This window comes from Pleurodeles waltl, chromosome 6, assembly GCF_031143425.1.
Source record: "Pleurodeles waltl isolate 20211129_DDA chromosome 6, aPleWal1.hap1.20221129, whole genome shotgun sequence".
Classification (NCBI taxonomy): Eukaryota; Metazoa; Chordata; class Amphibia; order Caudata; family Salamandridae; genus Pleurodeles; species Pleurodeles waltl.
The window spans coordinates 1,194,226,793-1,194,249,559 of NC_090445.1; the positions used below are offsets into that span (position 1 = coordinate 1,194,226,793).

The 22,767-nt window shown below is 42.7% G+C and overlaps 1 protein-coding gene across 2 annotated transcripts in view; it reads right to left on the reverse strand.

Annotated features, from left to right (window-relative positions):
• The window catches only part of ANXA7 (annexin A7), a 387,587-nt gene that overhangs the window by 19,184 nt on the left and 345,636 nt on the right, over window positions 1-22,767 (reverse strand). For both annotated transcript variants that reach the window (XM_069240454.1, XM_069240455.1), the window contains exon 12: window positions 14,309-14,421. In XM_069240454.1, coding sequence (XP_069096555.1) covers window positions 14,309-14,421 — 113 coding nt within the window. The remainder of the gene's footprint in view (window positions 1-14,308; window positions 14,422-22,767) is intronic.

The window sequence follows — 22,767 nt, forward strand, 5'->3', positions numbered from 1 at the left end:
TGGCAAATCCAGCTTTAGGGTGTTGTTTTTCATTCAGTGTCTAATTCCAACTATGGAAGCCTTGAATTACTTTGCTGTCTGAAATAGGTCTCACATCCACATGGATGAAAACATATATATAATCTTTGAACTTATAAACACTCATGCCAGACTTTTATATCAGTCTAGTCAAAGTCCACACATAGTGAAAAAAGAAATGACAGTGATCAGGAACAGCCACAACTGTCTCCATGCCTCAGGATGTAAGCTGAGATCCAAACTGGGTGACAGCCACTGTCTGAGACATTTTGGCTAGAAATAACTGTGTCCAGTGACGTTTTGTTTTGTACACCAACTCCAAATACATTCTAAAAAAGGATAGCATGTTCTAACTATCAAAGCTGAGGAGAGGTCTAAAACCTCCTAGGCAAATGGATCTCTGAAAATAGTTTTTGGTTGTCTAAAACTGAGTTAAGTACAGAAACAAATGCAGTGTCTCTACCTGGGTGTGTATCCTCCCAAAAATTATCCAAAGGTTAGTTCTCTACAAGCTGCTGGTGCTGTCAGTTGTTTGGGAGATGGGATGCTGGCATAGATATTTCTAGATTCTTGCTCCTCAAAGAAGGATGTTTCATCAATGGAATGACAATTGGCTCCGTAAACTCTGTGGACGTTTCTAGGTCCTTGCACCTCAAAGAAGGATGTTTCATAAATGGAATGACAATTGGCTCTTTCCGCTCCATGTCATCATTCCAATTTCAACACAAAGTAATAATGCCTAATAGATGGTCAAACAATGGCAGTGTGAGCACTCCAGTTACTCTAGATGGACAAAGGTTTTTGGTGACGCTTGTAGTACTATATCATCTAAACAAGGTGGCAAACGTTACACCAAACAATCTGTAAACAGCGGTCAGAATTTTAGATGTGCCAGAGCCACACACAGTCTGGAAAATCAAAGACAGTAATTTATGTTTTTACATTTTTTTTGTGTTGTCAAGGCAAGTACTCTGCTAAGTTGACAATCAAAGCTTGAGTGACAAATGTTTCTGGGGACACATTTGGTTAATATTGCCCGACTACATTCAGGGCCAAAGTATCAAAGTGTTTTACCCATTCTGTGTCTATGAAAAAATGTGCTTGTACAAATGGCCCTCAGTATCTTAGGGCCTCAAACATGCCTCATACTTTTTAGTCATATTGTTAATTTTTTATGATGAGAAAAGTTACCTTGCATTTTTCTGTGCTCACAGGTCAATCCGTTTAACACAATTGATATTTCTGGTGACACCAGTTTTTGCTAGAAACGCTTTGATCACGTGGGACCATTAGCAATTATTATCTCCTCGACTGGGCTAGCAGAAGCACAGACAGTGGCCATGATTAATTCATGCAAACTAGCCAATCTAGAGCGAAACAATAAGTATGACTGGTATGCTCTGACATGAACACGTTCTTCACTGTGAAGTAGGAATCATTGTAACAGATGATAGGTGACCACTGCCAAACCGTTCTTTCTTCACTCTCTTTTGGGCAATAGTCAAGATTTATATAAAGTATATATAAAGATGAGATCTAAGCTTCTGGCAAACAATGAAAACATGAGAGGCATAAAGCTTACAGGCACATATACAACTCTCATCGTGGGACCTAGATTACCATATAAAATGTCCTTGAAGTCTATCTAAATTACATTGGAAGTAATAAACACATTATTCCACAATCTGGCACAAACCACAAATGACCAAAAAGATCATAGCACAGCTTCAACTGGAAAAGATGGCACCTCTATGGCTTGCTTTCAATACATGTCAAGTCAGACTCCAATGATTTTGTTGACAAAACTATGTTCGGTTTAAGGCTATTCAGAGAATCACTAGGAACTCCCTCAAAGCGTGACAAATGACAGCGGAGTTTTATATATAACAAGCAATCTGTTACACCATAGCGAATAGTATCCCTTTATTAAGAGGATTTTAGAGTTATCAGTCAGTGTATATGGCCTATAATGGCCATTGTTCGTTCAGCTTTTCATTGCAGGAAAAACTACTAGCATCGCCTGCCATCAATATGATTCGGAAGTGTTCTAACAAGTTTAAAAAAGGCGAACTAAAAGTGTGGGCACACAAATATGAGAAGAGGGCTTTCTGAGAGCACCTTTCTAAAAGCAGCCTACCACGCTGTGTAATGCAGCTGGCCCACCCACATTTTCTCACTAATAATGCTGAATTGAACAGCCCTAGACAAAAAGCAAAGGTTTAAAAATATAGTGCACTTTGGTCTATCTGGCCGGTTTCAACCTGCTAAATTGTGCTAACTGGAATCGTGAATTTGTTTAGCACTCTCCTGGTGACGACAGTGGTTCAGAAGCTATCTCACTTGGTCAGCTGTTTTCAACAACTGCTTTGCTAGTGGACGTTCTCTAGTAGCTGCATCATTTTGACAGATAAAATAGGATGCCCTGTGTGCAGTGCTTAATTTGTAAATAAAAAGGGGCCGGTGTCCAAAGCCCTCCTGTTAAACACGCGGCGGCTGCATTTAAATGTGCGAGCACGGAATACTGAAGTAGCATAATCCTGAATCCATCTCGGGCCTCTTCAATCTATTTACAGCCAGTCCCTGCCTCTTCAGCTCACTTTTGCAGCTCTCAGCTTTCTACCTTTGTGACGCCTTTTCGTTTTCCTGTTCCTCCGTCTTTCCCATGTGTGTCTTTTGCTCGCAGGAAATGCTCGAGGCAGAAGACTAAGCACCGGCCCTCAAAAATAAGTGCCGGTGCTCAGCACCGGAAACAACAAGCACAAATTAAGCACTGCCTGTGTGGTTCTACGCTTAAGGGGAGAACGTAAACTGTTTCTGATAACCCTTTAATTTGTGCCTCTAAAACAGCTAGGTTAAATCAGAATGAGAGCACTAGATAAGAATGAATCCCATCTCGATGTTTTCTAACGGAAACAGAGGCGGCATGATAGGTAATAGTAGAGACTGTTTGTGATCATGGCCTCAAAGGAGAAACAAGAGTGAAAAATGTGCTGCCTTCTACACCCCTGTGTTCTTTTGTACATCACCTGAAATGTCGATTACGTCAGGAGAGCAAAAGAGCAGTATCCTAAAAGATGCATACTTTTGCGATGAAAATTGTACCACTTAGTAATCGCATCACCAGAGTGAAAAGGGTGCGGCCGAGGCAAGACTTATGTTTTTTTTTTCTTTATTTTTGGAAGGATGAAAAGTGCATCCTGGTACAGACAAGTGGCTGCAATTTTAACAGATTTTCCCAAAGCTTCCTCGGCTTCAAATCACTTCAATAAACAAGGACCTTTGCGGAAGCAACACTCCGGTCTCTGAAACCCGACAATGAGGCTTTACATTATGATTGGTGAATAGATATCACTGAGGCCACTTTTGTGGTTTACCGCGCTGGAACCCGAAAAGCTCCAAGTATTTCAGTAGCTTTACCTACTCCTCCCAAAGATATAAACTATTAGAGGATTTACATACTTTCAAACGAATGATTTTCGCCACCAATGTTTAGCCTGTGTGGTTCTACGCTTAAGGGGAGAACGTAAACTGTTTCTGATAACCCTTTAATTTGTGCCTCTAAAACAGCTAGGTTAAATCAGAATGAGAGCACTAGATAAGAATGAATCCCATCTCGATGTTTTCTAACGGAAACAGAGGCGGCATGATAGGTAATAGTAGAGACTGTTTGTGATCATGGCCTCAAAGGAGAAACAAGAGTGAAAAATGTGCTGCCTTCTACACCCCTGTGTTCTTTTGTACATCACCTGAAATGTCGATTACGTCAGGAGAGCAAAAGAGCAGTATCCTAAAAGATGCATACTTTTGCGATGAAAATTGTACCACTTAGTAATCGCATCACCAGAGTGAAAAGGGTGCGGCCGAGGCAAGACTTATGTTTTTTTTTCCTTTATTTTTGGAAGGATGAAAAGTGCATCCTGGTACAGACAAGTGGCTGCAATTTTAACAGATTTTCCCAAAGCTTCCTCGGCTTCAAATCACTTCAATAAACAAGGACCTTTGCGGAAGCAACACTCCGGTCTCTGAAACCCGACAATGAGGCTTTACATTATGATTGGTGAATAGATATCACTGAGGCCACTTTTGTGGTTTACCGCGCTGGAACCCGAAAAGCTCCAAGTATTTCAGTAGCTTTACCTACTCCTCCCAAAGATATAAACTATTAGAGGATTTACATACTTTCAAACGAATGATTTTCGCCACCAATGTTTAGCAACCTATTACACTTGTTAAGTCCCAAAACCCATGAGGTTCGCTCTAAACATCCAGACAACCTCGGAGTGAAGGGTGTAACTGTATTTGTTCCAACAATGGCGTTTTAGGAGGCCTGGCAGGTAGCCCCACTTACCTCTGCTGTCTGAGAGGCACTGGGAAGAGAGCAATTGTGGTTGCTCCTTCATGGTGTGCGCAATGATGCGGACGTCAAGGGGATTATCTGTGCGAGTATGGTTCACAATTGTAGAGAATCACACTGTCTGGCAGGGTACACAAACACTCGAGAGTCAGCGACAGAAAAGTGCCTGCAGCACACTACGTCAGGCTTGAGCCATGTTCAAGTTGCCGTGTAGAGGAGAAAACGTCAGAAACGTAAGAACGCGGTCCCTTACAAGAGATGCAAGGACTAACCAGTGAAAAGGGAAAACTATACAAGCCCATCTCCAGATACTGGGAAGTACAGATTAGAAACTGTGAAAGAGATGCCAGTATCTACCGAGAAGAACTAAACACGGTGGATATATGGAGGAGTGTGCCTTCACTACGCAGAACATATGTGATACGTGGCTTGATTAAAACTGCGTCTTGAGATAGATTTTCTCGTGCCGCCATTTAATGGTGCAAATTCCCAAACGCGTGTAAACGGGCACAACAGAACAATAGCACTGAAGGGACACTTCCTACATTAGGTCGGCCTTGTTGTAGGGCACAGAAAACGAGGTCGAACTTTAACATTGTTATCCAGCTGTTGGCAAATTTGACTCTGCGGGCAAAGATATTTAACGTGGTAGCTAGCCACAGGCAACATCAGACCCTGGGCAATCAGCTCTACACCGATTCTAGATAATAATAAGCATTGGCAAAGCCAATAGGACTTGCCTATACAGAAGCTATTGCACATGGCAATGTGTTTTGCCATGTTGTACACCAGTGTGGCTGCTGTCCAGCACAGCTAAAAGTAAGTGACATGGAGTGTGAAAGTGCATTGGGGGAGAAGAGTGGATTTGTTGGAGTGTCACAGAGTGGAGTAGGGCGAGTAGAGTGTCACAGAGTTGAGTAGAGGAGAATAGAGTTCAGCGGTTCAGTGGCAGAGACTTTCGATGAGTGGAGCGGGACGGAATAGGGTGGAGTGGGGTGCAGTGGATTGAGGTACTTGGGTGGATTGGACTGGAGTAGTGGGGTGGACTGGCTTGGGGTAGAGTGGGGTGGACTGGCTTGGGGTAGAGTGGGGTGGACTGGCTTGACGTAGGGTGGGGTGGAAAGAGTGGACTGGCTTGAGTGGGGTGGATTGAAATAGGGTGAGGTGGATTGGGGTGGACTGGATTGGGAGGGTGGTTTGGATTGGAGTGATAGGGCTGAGGTTGAATGGATTAGAGTGGGGTGGACTGGATTAAAGTGAGGACGACTGGGGTGGATTAAATTGGACTGGAGTGGGATGGATTGAAATGGATTCACTGTATTGAAGTGGAGTGGATGGAATGGAGCGGGGTAGACTGGACTGGAGTGGGGTGGACTGAACTGGGATGGGTTGGACTGGATTGGAGTAGAGTGTGGTGTAATGGAGTGGGGTGTATTGGAGTGGAGTGTACTGAAATGGGGTGGCTTGGATTGGGGTGTGGTAGGCTGCAGTGGGATGGATTGAATTGCAGTGGGATCAGGGATCAGGTGGACTGGATTGGAGTGTTGTGTGTTTGATTGGAGTGGATTGGAGCAGGTGGACTGAAGGGGGGGTTGAGTGCGGTGGATTGCACGGAGATGGGTGGATTGGAGTGGGATGGATTGGGGTGGGCTGAATTGGAGTGGAGTGGATTGGAGTGGGGTGAAGTGGACTGTATTGGAATTGGCTGGAGAGAGGTGGACTGGATTGGAGAGGGGTAGATAAAGGTGGTTTTGAGTGTGGTGGACTGGACTGGAGTAGAGTGGATTAATGTGGACTAGATTGGATGGGAAAAGGGTGGATTATAGTGAATTGTATTGGAGTGGCATGGCTTGGGGAGGTGTGGATGGATTGGATTGGGTTGAGGTGGATTGGGTAGCAATGAACCTGATTGGAGTGGAGTGTACTGGAGTGGTTGTATTGGAGTAGGGTGGGTTGTACTGGAGTGCACTGGATTGTGGTGAGGTGTATTGGATTGCAATGGGATGGGATGGATTGGGGTGGGTTGAATTGGGGTAGATTAGATTGGTTTGGGGTGGACTGGATTGCAGTGGGGTAACTGGAGTGGGGATGAATTGGGATAAGTGGGTGGATTGGATTGGGGCGAAACCGAGAGGGACAGATTGTTGTGGACTTGAGTGGGTTATTTGGGATTGAAGTGGTGTAGGTTGGAGTGGGCGGGGTGTTTTGAATTAAAGTGGGGCTAATTGGAGTGGGGCAGACTGAAATGGATTGGAGTGGGGCAGACTGAAATGGGGTGGTTTAAGGTGGGACAGATTGTTTTGGATTGGAGTGGGGCAGACTAGACTGGGGCAGGTGGTTTCAGATTGCAGTGAGGCAGATTGGAGTAGGTATATTGGAGTGGGGCAGATTGTATTAGAGTGGATGAGTGGGGTGGACTATATTGGGTTTTGTGGGGTGGATTGGAAGGGAGTGGGGAGGACTGGATGGGAGTGGGATAGATGGATGTGTGGTGAATTGGGATAGAGTGGGGTGGACTGGATTGAGGAGAGGTGGATTGGATTAAAGCGGGTGTATTGTTTTTGATTGGAGTGAGGCAGATTCGAGTAGGACAGATTATTTTGGATTGGAGAGGGGCAGACTGAAGTGGGTGAATTGGAGTGGGGCAGACTGTTTTGGACTGGAATGAAGCCGATTGGAGTGGGCCGATTCAAGTGGACAGATTGTTTTGGAATGGAGTACCTCAGACTGTTTGGGATTAAAGTGGGGCAGATTGGAGTGAGGCGAATTGGAATGGGGCAGATTGAATTGAATTCGAGTAGAGCAGATTGTTTTGGTTTGCAGTGGGGCATATTGTTTTTGTTTGGAGTGCAGCTGATTGCAGTGGGGCATATTGTTTTAGATGGGAGTGGGGCATATTATTTTAGATGAGAGTGGGGCATACTGTTTTGGATTGGAGTGGGACAGATTGTTTTGGAGTGGTGTAGAATGTTTTGGGTTGGACTGGGGCAAACTGGAGTGGGGCAGATAAGATTGGGTTCGGCTAGGAGGATTGAAGTGGATTGGATTTGTGTTGGGTGAGCTGGGGTGGATTGGAGTGGGGTGGAATGGGGTGCACTGAACGATAATGTGTTAATGTATCATTTCAGAAATTACACATAATAAAGAAACAATGTCGCTTTGCAATATTTAGAACAAGGTAATCATCTTTCGAGAACAGCACCCACAAGCAAAAAAAAAAAAAAAAAACACAAGAGCAAAGTGAGAAAAGACGACTTGGCAATTTAGAAGAAGGAAAATGTCACTTACCCAGTGTACATCTGTTCGTGGCATTAGTCGCTGCAGATTCACATGCTGTGCACAGTCCGCCATCTGGTGTTGGGCTCGGAGTGTTACAAGTTGTTTTTCTTCGAAGAAGTCTTTTCGAGTCATGAGATCGAGGGACTCCTCCCATTTCGAGTCCATTGCGCATGGGCGTCGACTCCATCTTAGATTGTTTTGCCCGCAGAGGGTGAGGTAGGAGTTGTGTATGCTAGTAATAGTGCCCATGCAATGGAGTGAATGCGTATGTACATAATAAAGTTTTAAGTAATATATTTACAAATGTACAAATGTTTAAGATCTACTTCTAAACGGCTACAGGCTCCCGGGGAGGCGGGTGGGCGCATGTGAATCTGCAGCGACTAATGCCACGAACAGATGTACACTGGGTAAGTGACATTTTCCGTTCAATGGCATGTGTAGCTGCAGATACACATGCTGTGCATAGACTAGTAAGCAGTTATCTCCCCAAAAGCGGTGGTTCAGCCTGTAGGAGTTGAAGTAGTTTGAAATAATGTTCTTAATACAGCTTGACCTACTGTTGCTTGTTGTGCAGTTAGCACATCTACACAGTAGTGCTTGGTAAATGTATGAGGCGTAGACCATGTTGCTGCCTTACATATTTCGTTCATTGGAATATTTCCTAGAAAGGCCATGGTAGCACCTTTCTTTCTGGTTGAGTGTGCCTTTGGTGTAATAGGCAGTTCTCTTTTAGCTTTAAGATAGCAGGTTTGAATGCACCTAACTATCCATCTAGCAATGCCTTGTTTTGAAATTGGATTTCCTGTATGAGGTTTTTGAAAGGCGACAAATAATTGTTTTGTCTTTCGAATTAGTTTTGTTCTGTCAATGTAGTACATTAGTGCTCTTTTGATGTCTAATGTATGTAGTGCTCTTTCGGCTACAGAATCTGGCTGTGGAAAGAACACTGGTAATTCTACCGTTTGATTTAGGTGGAACGGTGAAATTACTTTTGGTAAAAATTTAGGATTGGTCCGTAGAATAACTCTATTTTTGTGTATTTGAATAAATGGTTCTTGAATGGTAAATGCTTGAATCTCACTCACTCTTCTTAGAGATGTGATGGCAATTAAAAATGCAACTTTCCACGTTAAGGATTACATTTCACAAGAGTGCATGGGCTCAAAAGGTGGACCCATGAGTCGTGTTAGGACAATGTTGAGGTTCCATGAAGGAACTGGTGGTGTTCTTGGTGGTATAATTCTCTTTAGGCCTTCCATAAACGCCTTTATGACTGGTATCCTAAACAATGAAATTGAGTGCGTAATTTGTAGGTAAGCAGAAATTGCCATAAGATGTATTTTAATGGAAGAGAAAGCTAGGTTAGATTTTTGCAAATGTAGGGAGTATCCTACTATTTCTTTTGCAGATGCGTGTAAAGGTTGAATTTGATTATTATGGCAGTAATAAACAAATCTATTCCACTTATTTGCATAGCAGTGTCTAGTGGTAGGTTTTCTAGCTTGTTTTATGACCTCCATACATTCCTGTGTGAGGTCTAAGTGCCCGAATTCTAGGATTTCAGGAGCCAAATTGCTAGATTCAACGATGCTGGATTTGGATGTCGGATCTGTTGTTTGTGTTGTGTTAACAGATCTGGTCTGTTGGGTAGTTTGACATGAGGTACTACTGAAAGGTCTAGTAGTGTTGTGTACCAAGGTTGCCTTGCCCATGTTGGTGCTATTAGTATGAGTTTGAGTTTGTTTTGACTCAACCTGTTTACTAGATATGGAAGGAGAGGGAGAGGGGGAAAAGCGTACGCAAATATCCCGGACCAGTTCATCCATAGAGCATTGCCTTGGGATTGATTTTGTGGGTACCTGGATGCGAAGTTTTGGCATTTTGAGTTTTCTTTTGTTGCAAATAGATCTATTTGAGGTGTTCCCCAAATTTGAAAGTAATTGTTTAGTATTTGGGGGTGAATTTCCCATTCGTGGGTTTGTTGGTGATCTCGAGAGAGATTGTCTGCCAACTGGTTCTGAATCCCTGGAATAAATTGTGCTATTAGGCGAATGTGGTTGTGAATCGCCCAATGCCATATTTTTTGTGTTAGGAGGCACAACTGTGTCGAGTGTGTCCCTCCTTGTTTGTTTAGATAATACAATGTTGCCATGTTGTCTGTTTTGACAAGAATGTATTTTTGGGTTATTATGGGTTGAAATGCTTTCAGCGCTAGAAATACTGCTAACAGTTCTAAGTGATTTATGTGAAACTGCCTCTGATGTATGTCCCATTGTCCTTGGATGCTGTGTTGATTGAGGTGTGCTCCCCACCCTGTCATGGAAGCATCTGTCGTTATGACGTATTGTGGCACTGGGTCTTGGAAAGGCCGCCCTTTGTTTAAATTTGTACTGTTCCACCATAGAAGCGAGATGTATGTTTGGCGGTCTATCAACACCAGATCTAGAAGTTGACCCTGTGCTTGTGACCATTGTGATGCTAGGCACTGTTGTAAGGGCCGCATGTGCAATCTTGCGTTTGGGACAATGGCTATGCATGAAGACATCATGCCTAGGAGTTTCATTACCATTTTGACTTGTATCTTTTGTGTTGGATACATGGCCTGTATTACCTTGTGAAATGTTTGAACCCTTTGTGGACTTGGAGTGGCAATCCCTTTTGCTGTGTTGATTGTCGCTCCTAAGTATTGCTGTGTTTGACACGGCAAAAGGTGTGACTTCGCGTAGTTGATCGAGAAACCTAGCCTGTGAAGGGTCTGTATGACGTAGTTTGTGTGCTGTGAACATTGTCTTAGCGTGTTGGTTTTGATTAACCAGTCGTCTAAGTACGGGAACACATGTATTTGCTGCCTTCTGATATGTGCAGCTACTACCGCCAGGCATTTTGTAAAAACTCTTGGCGCAGTTGTTATTCCGAATGGCAACACTTTGAATTGGTAATGTATTCCTTGGAATACAAACCTTAGGTATTTCCTGTGTGAAGGATGTACTGGTATATGGAAATACGCATCTTTTAGATCTAATGTTGTCATGTAGTCTTGCTGTTTGAGCAGTGGGATTATGTCCTGTAACATGATCATGTGAAAGTGGTCTGATTTGATGTAGGTATTTAGTGTTCTGAGATCTAGTATTGGTCTCAGAGTTTTGGCCTTTTTGGGTATTAGAAAGTACAGTGAGTAAACTCCTGTGTTTTTCTGTTGAATTGGAACTAATTCTATTGCGTCCTTTTGTAGCAATGCTTGAACTTCTAGTCCTAGAAGATCTATATGTTGTTTTGACATATTGTGTGTTTTCGGTGGGACGTTTGGAGGGAATTGGCGAAATTCTATGCAATAACCATGCTGGATAATTGCTAAGACCCAAGTGTCTGTTGTTATTTCCTCCCAAAGTTTGTAAAATTGGCTTAGTCTTCCCCCCACAGCTGTTATGTGATGGGGGTGTGTGACTTGTGAGTCACTGCTTAATTTGAGGGGTTTTGGGGCCTTGGAATTTTCCTCTATTTTTGGGGAATTGGCCCCCTCTAAATTGCCCCCGAAAACCTCCCCTTTGATATTGACCCTGGTAGGTAGGCCTTGTTTGTGAGGTTGTGGTTTCTGTGGGTTGACCTCGAAACCCTCCCCTAAAAGGTGTTTTCCGAAATGTGCCTCTGCTCTGCGGGGAGTAGAGTGCGCCCATGGCTTTGGCTGTATCGGTGTCCTTTTTGAGTTTTTCGATGGCAGTGTCTACCTCCGGCCCAAACAATTGCTGTTCATTAAACGGCATATTGAGCACAGCCTGCTGGATTTCCGGTTTGAACCCAGAAGTGCGCAGCCATGCGTGCCTTCGGATTGTGACTGCAGTGTTTATTGTCCTTGCAGCTGTATCTGCTGCATCCATGGAAGACCGTATCTGATTATTTTAGATACTTTGTCCCTCTTCCACCACCTGTTGCGCTCTTTTTAGGAACTCCTTGGGTAAGTGTTCGATGAAATGTTGCATTTCATCCCAGTGAGCCCTGTCGTATCTTGCCAAAAGTGCTTGTGAATTGGCAATACGCCACTGATTTGCTGCTTGTGCTGCAACCCTTTTTCCCGCAGCATCAAATTTGCGGCTCTCCTTGTCTGGAGGTGGTGCGTCGCCTGAGGTATGAGAGTTGGCTCTCTTACGAGCTGCCCCCACAACTACTGAGTCTGGTGTTAGTTGTGTTGTAATATATATTGGATCTGTGGGCGGTGGCTTATATTTTTTCTCCACCCTTGGAGTTATGGCTCTGCCTTTAACTGGATCCTGAATTTTTTTTTTGAATGTCTTAGCATTCCTGGGAGCATGGGAAGGCATTGATACTGGCTATGGGTGGAGGATAGGGTGTTAAATAGAAAGTCATCCTCAATTGGTTCCGAATGTAAGGAGACATTGTGAAACTCGGCTGCCCTTGCGACCACCTGTGTATAGGATGTACTGTCCTCAGGTGGTGACGGTTTTGTAGGATAAGAGTCTGGGCTATTGTCAGACACTGGAGCATTGTAGAGGTCCCATGCATCAGGATCATCCTGACTCATTGTGGTATGAGCTGGTGAGTGCATCAGTGGTGGAGTTGTTGCTGGTGATGCATGTATTGATGGTGGTGGAGACGGTGGTGGGGTTGTTTTCCTTGCCACCTTTGCTTGTGGTTGCTTGTCCTTTTGTTGAAAGGCATGTTTCCTTTTTATTTTGATTGGGGGAAGAGTGGTTATCTTCCCTGTGTCCTCATGAATATGAAGCCTTCTTTGCGTGTAGTCAGGCTCTACAGATTGAAGCTCCTCTCCAAATCTGTGTAATTGGGAGGTTAATCCTTGTTTCTCTGTATAGGAACTAGTTTTCGGCTCCGAGGCTGGCTGTTTCGGAACCGAAACCTTTTCGGAAGTCTTTTTAGGCTCCGAAGAAACCTTCTTTGTTTTCGGCGTGGTGTCTCGGTGCCGAAATTCTTCGGTGCCGCTGTCTCTGTGCCGAAGTTTTTCGGAGCCGCTGTCTCGGCTCCGAGGTTGCTGTGTGGCGGTATCTCGACCGGACTCGGATGACTTCGACACTAGCATGCCCTTTTTCGGTGCCCTGGATGGGTCACCTAGTTTTCGGGTTAAGCCATGGCCTGTTGGCGGTGGCGTCCCCTGGGCTTTTGTAGACTTCTCGTGAGTCTTGATTTTCGACGTCTTACTCACGGTTTGGTGTGTTTCTTCGGCGTCGAGTTCTTCAGAATCCGACTCGCAGATGGAGAAAGCTTCTTCTTCCTCCTCGAAGCGTTCTTGACCTGTCGGCGTGGACGCCATTTGCAGTCTCCTGGCTCTTCGGTCTCTCAGCGTCTTCCTCGACCGAAACGCTCGACAGGCTTCACAAGTATCCTCCTTGTGCTCGGGGGACAAGCACAAGTTACAGACCAGATGGTGATCCGTATACGGATACTTGTGATGGCATTTTGGGCAGAAGCGGAATGGGGTCCGTTCCATGAGCCTTGAAGTCGCACGTGGCCGGGCCGACCAGGCCCCGACGGGGGATCGAAAAAACTCCGAAGGGCCACTGGAGCTCTTCAGAATTCGGTGTCGATTTGTTCTAACTAACCCGATACCGAACGCAAACAATAACGACGTTTTTTTCCGAGATTCTAACTAACTTTCCGACCCGAAACACGGAGCGAAAAGGAACACGTCCGAACCCGATGGCGGAAAAAAAACAATCTAAGATGGAGTCGACGCCCATGCGCAATGGACTCGAAATGGGAGGAGTCCCTCGGTCTCGTGACTCGAAAAGACTTCTTCGAAGAAAAACAACTTGTAACACTCCGAGCCCAACACCAGATGGCGGACTGTGCACAGCATGTGTATCTGCAGCTACACATGCCATCGAACAGTTAGCTATAAAACAATAAAACTTTGCAATTTTGTTTGTCCTGCTGCGCACGTTTTTCACAGTCACACACATTCTGTTTGCAGGGCACTAGAAGTTAAAAGGGACACAATAGTACCCCAATCATGTCGGGAGCAGCAGACGGGCACTAATTAAGTTAAATCAATCAGTGCTTGGTCCCTGCTCCAGAGAGAGGAAGAGAAATGAAGCGAGGCCTGTAGTGACAAATTACGAGGCTGAAAAGCAGAGTCAACAAATGGTAAGCAACAGGCAGGCTCCAAGCCCTTTACTGTACACAACAGAGTCTGCAAGCGAGACGCATGCGCTATTGCATGCACTCGAAGGCTTGACCCTAAAAATGTGCTCATGTACATAAAGCACAAGATCTGGTTGCACAACAGCTTCCTTAAAACAAAGGAGCACTCAAAGAATGTCAGCTGCAGGAAACCGCTTTACACATGGTATGCAGTGTTGGACGACCACACACGTGCAGCACAAGCAAGCGTTGTAATAAAATGCAGACAAAACAGAACTAAAATGAAGAAGAAAAAGACATCTTCTACAATAGTTTATGCTGAATGAAGGCATGTACAAAATGAATAATCACAGATTCGAACCATAGTTCTTCTAAAATAGCAAAAACAAACTGTTTTAACAACATCATGTGTTGATGCAACTCTAAGGGTGCACAGAGCTAGTGATACTTCAGGGGATTTTGGCGTATACCCTGGACACAACATTCACATTTTGATACTAAGCTTAATAGAACCTGATCGGTATAGTACAGCAGAAGCCTTACCTCACTTCGGCTGACGATTATTCTGATCAGCGTAGAATCATCTGTTCCTGCCCCTTTCATTGCATGATAAAGCCTTTCAGCAAAGAACGCAGGTCGGTTGAGAGCACACTGCACTACATAGAAACAAATATGATAAGTGTAAGAGTGGAACAAGCAGGAACAATTAGGTTTACAACATTTCTTTGACAATTCTGCAGATGCATTACAATGTTCATCAAAGAAGTTAAACAAAATACTAATGCAAACAATAAAGGCGGTGCCTACTGTGCTTACTGGATAAAATACATATTAGGAGGTATTTCATCTTTTAGATTGATAAAACTTTATTTAGACAATCATTTTATATTGCTTTACCTCTTGTTCTTATTGATGATCTCAGTTTCCCTTTCTGGCCATATTAGTGTACAACCATAGCGCTCTGTAGCCTACAAACCATTTTTATTTTTTCATAATCATGCTACATAATGTACACTATTTCCATTTGTATGCTCCACATGGACACTTATCTGGTGAAAACTTACAGTGGACATCCTAACATCCTGGTTAGGGTACTGATGAACTAGAGCTGCACGTTAAATGTACACCGCAGAGAAAGAAGCAGTACTGAACATGGAAGCTGAGAAACCAAATGTAGAAAGGATCTTTAAACCTGACTAAAGAAAGATATAAACTCTTTAATGTTAAGAACCTTTTGTAAAGAAATCCAACCATATTTATGACTAATGCATTTTATCAGTAATTCAATAAAGCTCACAGTAAAATGTGGAACAGCTCACAGAACGGAGGTAGACACAGGTAGAAGTTGGAGAAGAAGTTTATTCATGACACCTTAGCCACAGCCTTGGTCCAAATGGCACTTAACAGGCACATTTTGTAGTGAATCCTAGTTTGTTTTAATGGGATAACAGGAGTTAGCTTAGCCTCTTGCTTGCAGACTCGTGACCCCGTCACCTAGTGACTTTTAACCTACTTAGCTTGCTCTGTCTTAGCCCATTTAATTATTTATTTCTTCTAAGATGGCTGCCTTGTTTATAGTTAGACCACTTGTTATGGGTAACATTATCAGTGTCACCGCGCCAAGATCAAGCACCAAAGACAAACAAACAGTAGCTGTTCACACTTAGGGATTTTCCCTCTCTATACTTTCGAGGGATTGTTTATATTAATTGCCGTCCCAAGCATAGTTCCTTTTATTGAGATGTTTTTATCTTAATGTGATTTTTATTGAGTTCGAGGGATTGATATCTATTGTGTGATTATTGTTAAGGCCGGATAGGCTAATAACAATTAAATAAATGGTAAATGGTAAATTGCCGTCCCAAGCATGTCTGTTATCCATTGTTTAGGAACACACCTACGTCAGGGGTCCTTGTAGCTCTGTATAAATACATCACACTTTAGACACATAATCAGAGGGATTCCGACCAGAGGGCATCGCCACCATCGCTGATACCGATGCTGCAGTCGTCTTGACGCTGACCCAGTCTTCGTGTCCCTGCGGAGTCTGAGATAGAGACCTCATTCCAAGGTAACAAGGGTTGGGGGCTCCTCTCATGGACATGGCATTCGCAGATTAGGTTTAGCAAACCCAGCTCTCCTTTAGGTAGGAGGTTAGGCCTTTCACATTAGAGTATTAGGGCATGTTACATCTCATATGTCTTTTTTTACATATTGCAAGATGGTGGGGGTCTTTGTAATAATGACTCTTGTCTTCACAATTCTGTTTCTTGCATTATTCATTATCCTTATCATTGCAGCCCATGCAACTTATCGCAAATTGCAGTTATGTTAAATAAAAACTATTGAAACTCTACTGCATCTTTGTCATTGCCTGTGTTTGTATGAGATATGATATATCTGTGAGAAAAGGGTAATCTCCGTTTAACCACGACACTCCCTGAGATGTCTTATTCTCGAGTCCATGCGTAACGGCTGCCATAAATCACCTTTTACTATTTTGTTTCTGGTGAGGTGCTGCTAGTGAGCAGGTAAGGTTGGGACAACAGTTGCAACTTGTTGTAGGAAAGGCGTAGTCGCCTACAAACAAAAGTACTGTCATCCTTAAACCAGCAGTCTTGCTCAGAGCAAGAGTCCAAACTACGACAATTTCCTCACAACATATAACTCTAGAATCCTGGAGGAGCTTGGATTCCAAAGCCACAGATCAATTGCCTGTGACAACTGATGGAGATGCCACATATCTCCCTTTTCATATAAAAAACTGCCTGCAACTAACAGAAATCACAATCTATGTTTGAACTAAAAACATTGCATCATGACTAACAGAATGTCACAGTTACACAAGTAAAGGATACAAGGAACACTAAATTGGAGGGGGAACGGTGACTGTAATTGCACAATCAAGAGCGAGATACGACTATACAACACTGTAGTAGGATAGGCATATAAAATATCAAACAAAATGTGATGGATATTCACAAACATGCATTTCCCAACCCTTTATCACTTTAGAAAAAAGGAAAAATTAAACTGACCATATAATCTTCTAAAAAACACTGGTTCTGACAGTGCTTTTAGATTTGTTTAAAAAAAGAGAGTACAGGGAGAGGCAAACAGGTAAAGCAAGGAGAGCAAGCAAGAGAGAGAAATATTTTTGTGCGCTGCCATGCATGGCCCCAGACACCATCAATGGAAAGCTACAACTTATTTAATTAAAACACAGTAAGGTCAAACTCCTCCTTGGTCTGGACAAATACAAGCGTACAAGGGAAAGCAATCAAACCAGGAGCTGGTTAATGAGCTAAGATAGGGAAGCCATCAAATCATATGTAAGGGGCAGACCCATAGCCCACTCTTAACCTATACAGAATACAACAGGTCTGCTGCCAACTAAACCTGTCTGTAGGCAAGTCCTTAAAAAAAATAAAAAAAATAAAAAGAAAGAAAATAAAAAGAGAAGAACAGGAAAAATGGAAGGACTGGGCCAATACCCCTGGAACTAAAGCACACTTATATTTTCAGGCAGATGTTAAAGTTACCAGGCAAACTGCCTTCACTCGCAGGGCAATATAGCTCATGGTAGAAGTGGTTTGACTCCCTACCCCATGTTGTATGCTGTCTCAGATGTAAGCAGAATGTGAATGACAATAGAGCATATGGATTCTGTTGATTACAAGTGCAGACACCTAAAGCTGTCAGGTCAAACATAAAAAGTACTGGAATACACACACAGCTTAACATTGTGCATAAAATTACAAAAACTCAAAATTACAATTGGCAAAACAATATAGGGCCCCTTCTAATGCTCTAGTAAGTATTAACACAGTACTAATATTCTATTCCCCAGTCTGCCTAAAGGGCAAACTCCAAAACTCCTGCCTACCACGGTAATCGGTCGGATTCCATTTACTAAAACACCTGCTCTGGCTTTGAAACAGTAAAATAACATTCCTCCTTTAAAGCCATATTGCTTTTAAGATATGCATTTCACAATAATAATTCAGGTCCACTGCTACTGTTATAATCTTTCTTGATTAATAGATTAAATCCATGGCGTCTGACAAGTCTTTCTCACGCTAAACCAGGCAGACCTATAGCTTTAATCATTTGTTAGTCACAATAACCAGGTTAGGCATACTCTACTGAACCATAAGCTGTCAAACAAAGTCAACCAGTAGAAACACACACCTTCAGTCCAAAACAAAACACTGAAGAGAAGAAAACCAACATGCGAAGAGAGCATAAGCCCCTCTCATTACATTTTCCTAAAGCTCTATTTCTGTTGACAACTACTATGCTGCCAAGCAAGATCCTAAAAGTACAGAAAGATAAAGTGATAACTAAAAAGTCATACAGACTGACATGCGTCCAGGATGATATCTCACTGAACAGTTTCACAGAACACATTTGTTAAGAATTTACTGGAAACATTCACATAGGGACACAGAGCCAAATTAAAGTTTGTCTCATGATATAGTGGCAGTGCACCGGAGACACCTACAGCCTGCTAGGTACACTTCCTCTTCTGCTCAATATTAGAGAGCATTTACTATTTACCAACATAGAGTTTAAAATGGCTTACAATTGGTCATTTAGTTGAAAGGGGGGAGACAAGGAATAGTTTTTTACCAGTAATCCCAGTTCTCCTTCAACTGAGTCTCCACACTGAAATCATAAGCATTGAATAGTCCCACTCACATGCGTAATTTCAGAGCATTTCTTCCAAATATTTATATATATCCATATTTTATCTTCACATTTCTTGAAATGGGGCATGTCTTTTTAGAGGTTAAATACCTCTCCGGTCAAATGTAAAAACTGCAGGACTTTTTTCAGGTACATCCTGATGGGAAAACATTTGTCTCAATGGGATGGAAGAACAATGCAGTGAGCAAGAGTCTCTCAGAAGGACTGGGAGCTCAGAGAAAAAAAATGAGAAGGGAATCAATCCCTCTACCAGGACTGCACTGCCCTCTGCAAAATCTCCTAAATGAAGATCCAAAAAGACATATCAATGTGAGAAAAGACAATGTTCGCTGTCGATATGAAGGACTCCAACTTCGAGAAAAGTTACAGTGTTAACAAGGGCTAAGCCAACATGAGGGAGGCATTCAACATTGAAGAAAAGAAGGCATTCAACGTTGACTCAGAGCGTCTATGATCTACAGGCATTTTTCATCAAGGCACATGGAATCTTCTCCTTCCACTGAGATGTCTGATAAATGGCTAGCGAAAAATGTTTTTTTTCCTCGTCATCTAAGTTTTTTTTGCTGACATACACGTTTTTTTAAACTTCAAATGTATTTCTTGAAATAAATAAATGTAATTGGCCAAAATTACCTGATGTTTAGTCTGGTTAATTATTTAACATCTAAGATGACATTGCTTTGTGATGAAAGGTGAAGATGAAATATATAAATATTAGGAAGTGCTTCACAGCTCCTGCATGGAGAGTGACTTTCCAGTGCTCAATATTACAAATGGAGAGCAAATGACGGAGAAATAGATTTCTACTAACACTTTGCCTCTCCTCTGCCACTTTAGACCTTATTGCGATCACAGTCAGATTTGAATCAAACAACTTCCGTGAAATTATTAATCTGGTAATAAATGTAAATTTGGTAAGGAATTTTAACTTTACCTACATCTCTATATGACTAGGGATATTATCCAAAATATCACCATCCAAAGAATGACTTGCTTAGCATGGAACTCAAAACTCATTCAAAATCTTTTCAGCTTCAGCTCAATATTTTACCAACCAAAAACATGTTACAATCATTTGCAGGTGCTAGGGTAGCCTTAAAATACACTATGAGCAGTCTCAATCTCTTGCTGGTTTGGAATATGGTAACATATAACTTTTTAGGTTAAAACAAATCATACTATAATGGTCGCCAGATGATTAGTCTTATGCATTCTCAAATGAGGTTAGCCATAAGATAACCCGCATTTCTAACCCAGTTTTCCCTTTGCTCTCTGCATTTGCAATTAGGACCTCAGACAACTCAACGAACCAGGCACTGCTTTTTGAGTCGCAAATAATAATAGGAACATTATTCCTAATAGGCACAAACATTTCCTGCCAAACCAATTTTTATTAATTTGAGCTCTTAAAAACGCTGTTACAAGGAGGTATTTCAAAGATCTCAAATGATGCTGTGTTCATTCTCAGGTTATCAAATCTTCACTTAAACCATTCACGAAGAGATCTTTCACTTTAGAGAGTCCAGATTTCTATGATTTTAAAAAAAGTTTGAATTATTTTTTTAAAAACATGAAATATTCTGGCAAACACATCACACATCGTATAGGACGTTGGTAGGCTGGATGCCAGAATTATCCCATCATTGCTACTGAGATTTCCATAGATATTTTCTTATGGTGTTTATGCCAACATCCCAATAATTGAATCTCAATTCAGGGATTTCCCACCCACCCGCTCTAAGTTGAGGTAAACAATTTTTCGAACACATCCTTGGCTGTGTTGAAAGCACAAACTGAGGCCCCGATTTAATGTTTGGCAGACAGATTAGTCACTATTGGCCTGGCAGAGGACTTTACGTCTTCCAGGCCGAGACTGCTTCAACCACCACATTTATATATGACTGCCTAGCAGGCGGTCATTTAAAAAAGGATTGGCAGGAACTGCCGTCACAGTACTTTCTGCCAATGCATTTTACTGTTTGTGACAGGGTTGTGTCCTTCTGACTACAACAGTAATCTTTTTTATTTTAACGGAATTTTCTTTTTCTTCATAATGGGAGACTTGTCCCATGGCAGGGGAGCATTAAAATGTTTTTACTGTTCCTTACCTTCAGGTTTTACCTGGCTGTAAGAAACAGTAAAATAAGTCTGTATGTCCACCCATCCACATTTAGTGGGCAGACATGTAGTAATTTCTCAGACGGCTCTTGCTCCTCAGAGCAGTTAGAGGGGGGTAATCACGGCGGAAACAGAGTAGTCTCAGCCATAATTAACCCAAGGGTCTGCCTGCATCCAAATACGGTTAGTGGACCTCATTCTTTGTGGTGATACTCTGTTGCTGTTGCAATGGAGTATCCTTACCACCAAGAATTAAGTAGGGCCCTAAGTCACTGAGGTGGGGTTTGAGGTCAAACTGTTCCTACAAAAACAATCCATAACACAAGATGGGACAATGGTAAAGAAGACACCATTAAGAAGGCACAAATTTTGTGCCAAATTCTTCAAATGTATAAATAAAAAAAGCTACTGACCCTATCAAAGTTTGGACAGAACATAACAAATATAGATAAATATCTTTCCCTTCTTACTTCCGCCCTTTATGTTGCGCTACAGGATTCAAAAATACATCTTGGTATTTCAATATGTATAAGGCACTTCGTCTATCAATATACTGATATACTGATGATACACCAATATTACCTCAGTATCTGCACTCCAGACTGAATATCAAAATTTAGCATATTCAAAACCTACCTGGATGGCTGAACGCTGTCTCACCCAAAGTCCAGCAAAAGCTGTATTTATTTTGATAACCTGATTAAAATACCAAGGAATTACAAACAAGAGGACAGCCTCAGTAGCCCTCCTGCCACCTCTGTGAAATCTTCCGAGTATACAGAATCCCTTAGTTTCATTGTGAATAGTAAACTATGTCTTGACATTCACATTAAATTCCTGCTTCGGAGTGCACAATATCTGCCCAAAAGATTCAAGTAATTTATACCAACTGCAGATTCCAAAATTGTGGCCCATTTCTGGTTCTTTAAGAAACAACCTCTAAAAGGGTATCTCTAAATTAAGGTTCACTGTTTAAATGAACAGTTTTGGATGCTGCCACACAACTCATTTATGGCCCAAAGACATGTGATCACATCCCACATGTTCTTAAGAACAAGTTACTTACCTTTGGTAACGCATTATCTGGTGGAGACTATCTAGCTGAAGATTCCTTATCTTTGATTTTCCCAGGTGTCAGGCTGGATCCGGCAACTTTTGCTGAGCAAAAACCCTTGCACGCGCCGTCCAGGTGGCTCCATTCAGCTCAAAGTGGTGTCGTTGTGACGTTGTGGCAACCAATATAGGTGCCACTCAGGCACGTGGGCATCATTTACTGTTACCATAACTTTCCACGGCAGAAGCGCAAAGCCGTGATAAGAATGGGCGCAATGTGTGTCACAACTAGGGCCCTAAAAAAAGGGATCACCCTAACCCTAGTAACAAGTCCGCAGTGCAGGAAGGCATGGGTGGTAAGGAATCTGTAGCTGGATAAAGCTCTACCAGATAATGCGTTACGGAAGGTAAGTAACTTGTTCATCTGATAGAGACTTCTAGCTGCAGATCTTTTACCTTTGTTGAGTTACCCATGACATATCCTCCTGGTGGTGAGCTGCGGACAAATTCCAGTCTCTGCAAACCTGACTGTCTAGGCAGTAGTTTTTGACAAACGTGTGCAGGGATGCCCACGTTGTTGTCTGGCAGATGCCCATCACTGGGACTCCACAAGTTAACGCCGTGACTGCAGCTTTCCCCCTGGTGGAATGGGCCCTAAACCCTCGGGAGGCAGCTTCTTAGCTGGGGCGTGGCAGATCTCAATACACAGAAAGACCCATCGCGAAATGGTACGTTTCTGTACTGCCCGTCCCTTCTTTGCTCCCACATACCCCACAGAGAGTTTGTCATCCACGGGAACTCTTTTGTGCTGTCCAGGAAGAACGACAAGGCTCTTTTTGGGTCCAGTGGGTGGAGTCGCTCCGCTTCCTTGGAGGGATGTGGGGGAGCAAAGAAGGTGGGCAAGGTGACAGATGGAATGGGGTCCCCACCTTGGGGAGGAAAGAGGCACAGGTGCATAGCACCACCTTTTCTGGAAACACAGTGAGAATTTCTGCAACGGCTCCAAAGGAGCACATATGAGATATGTAAGAACTACACGGAGATCCCACTGAGGCATTACAAAGGGTGCAGAGGAAACATATTTACAAGCCCTTTAAGGAACCTATTTATAATATGGGATT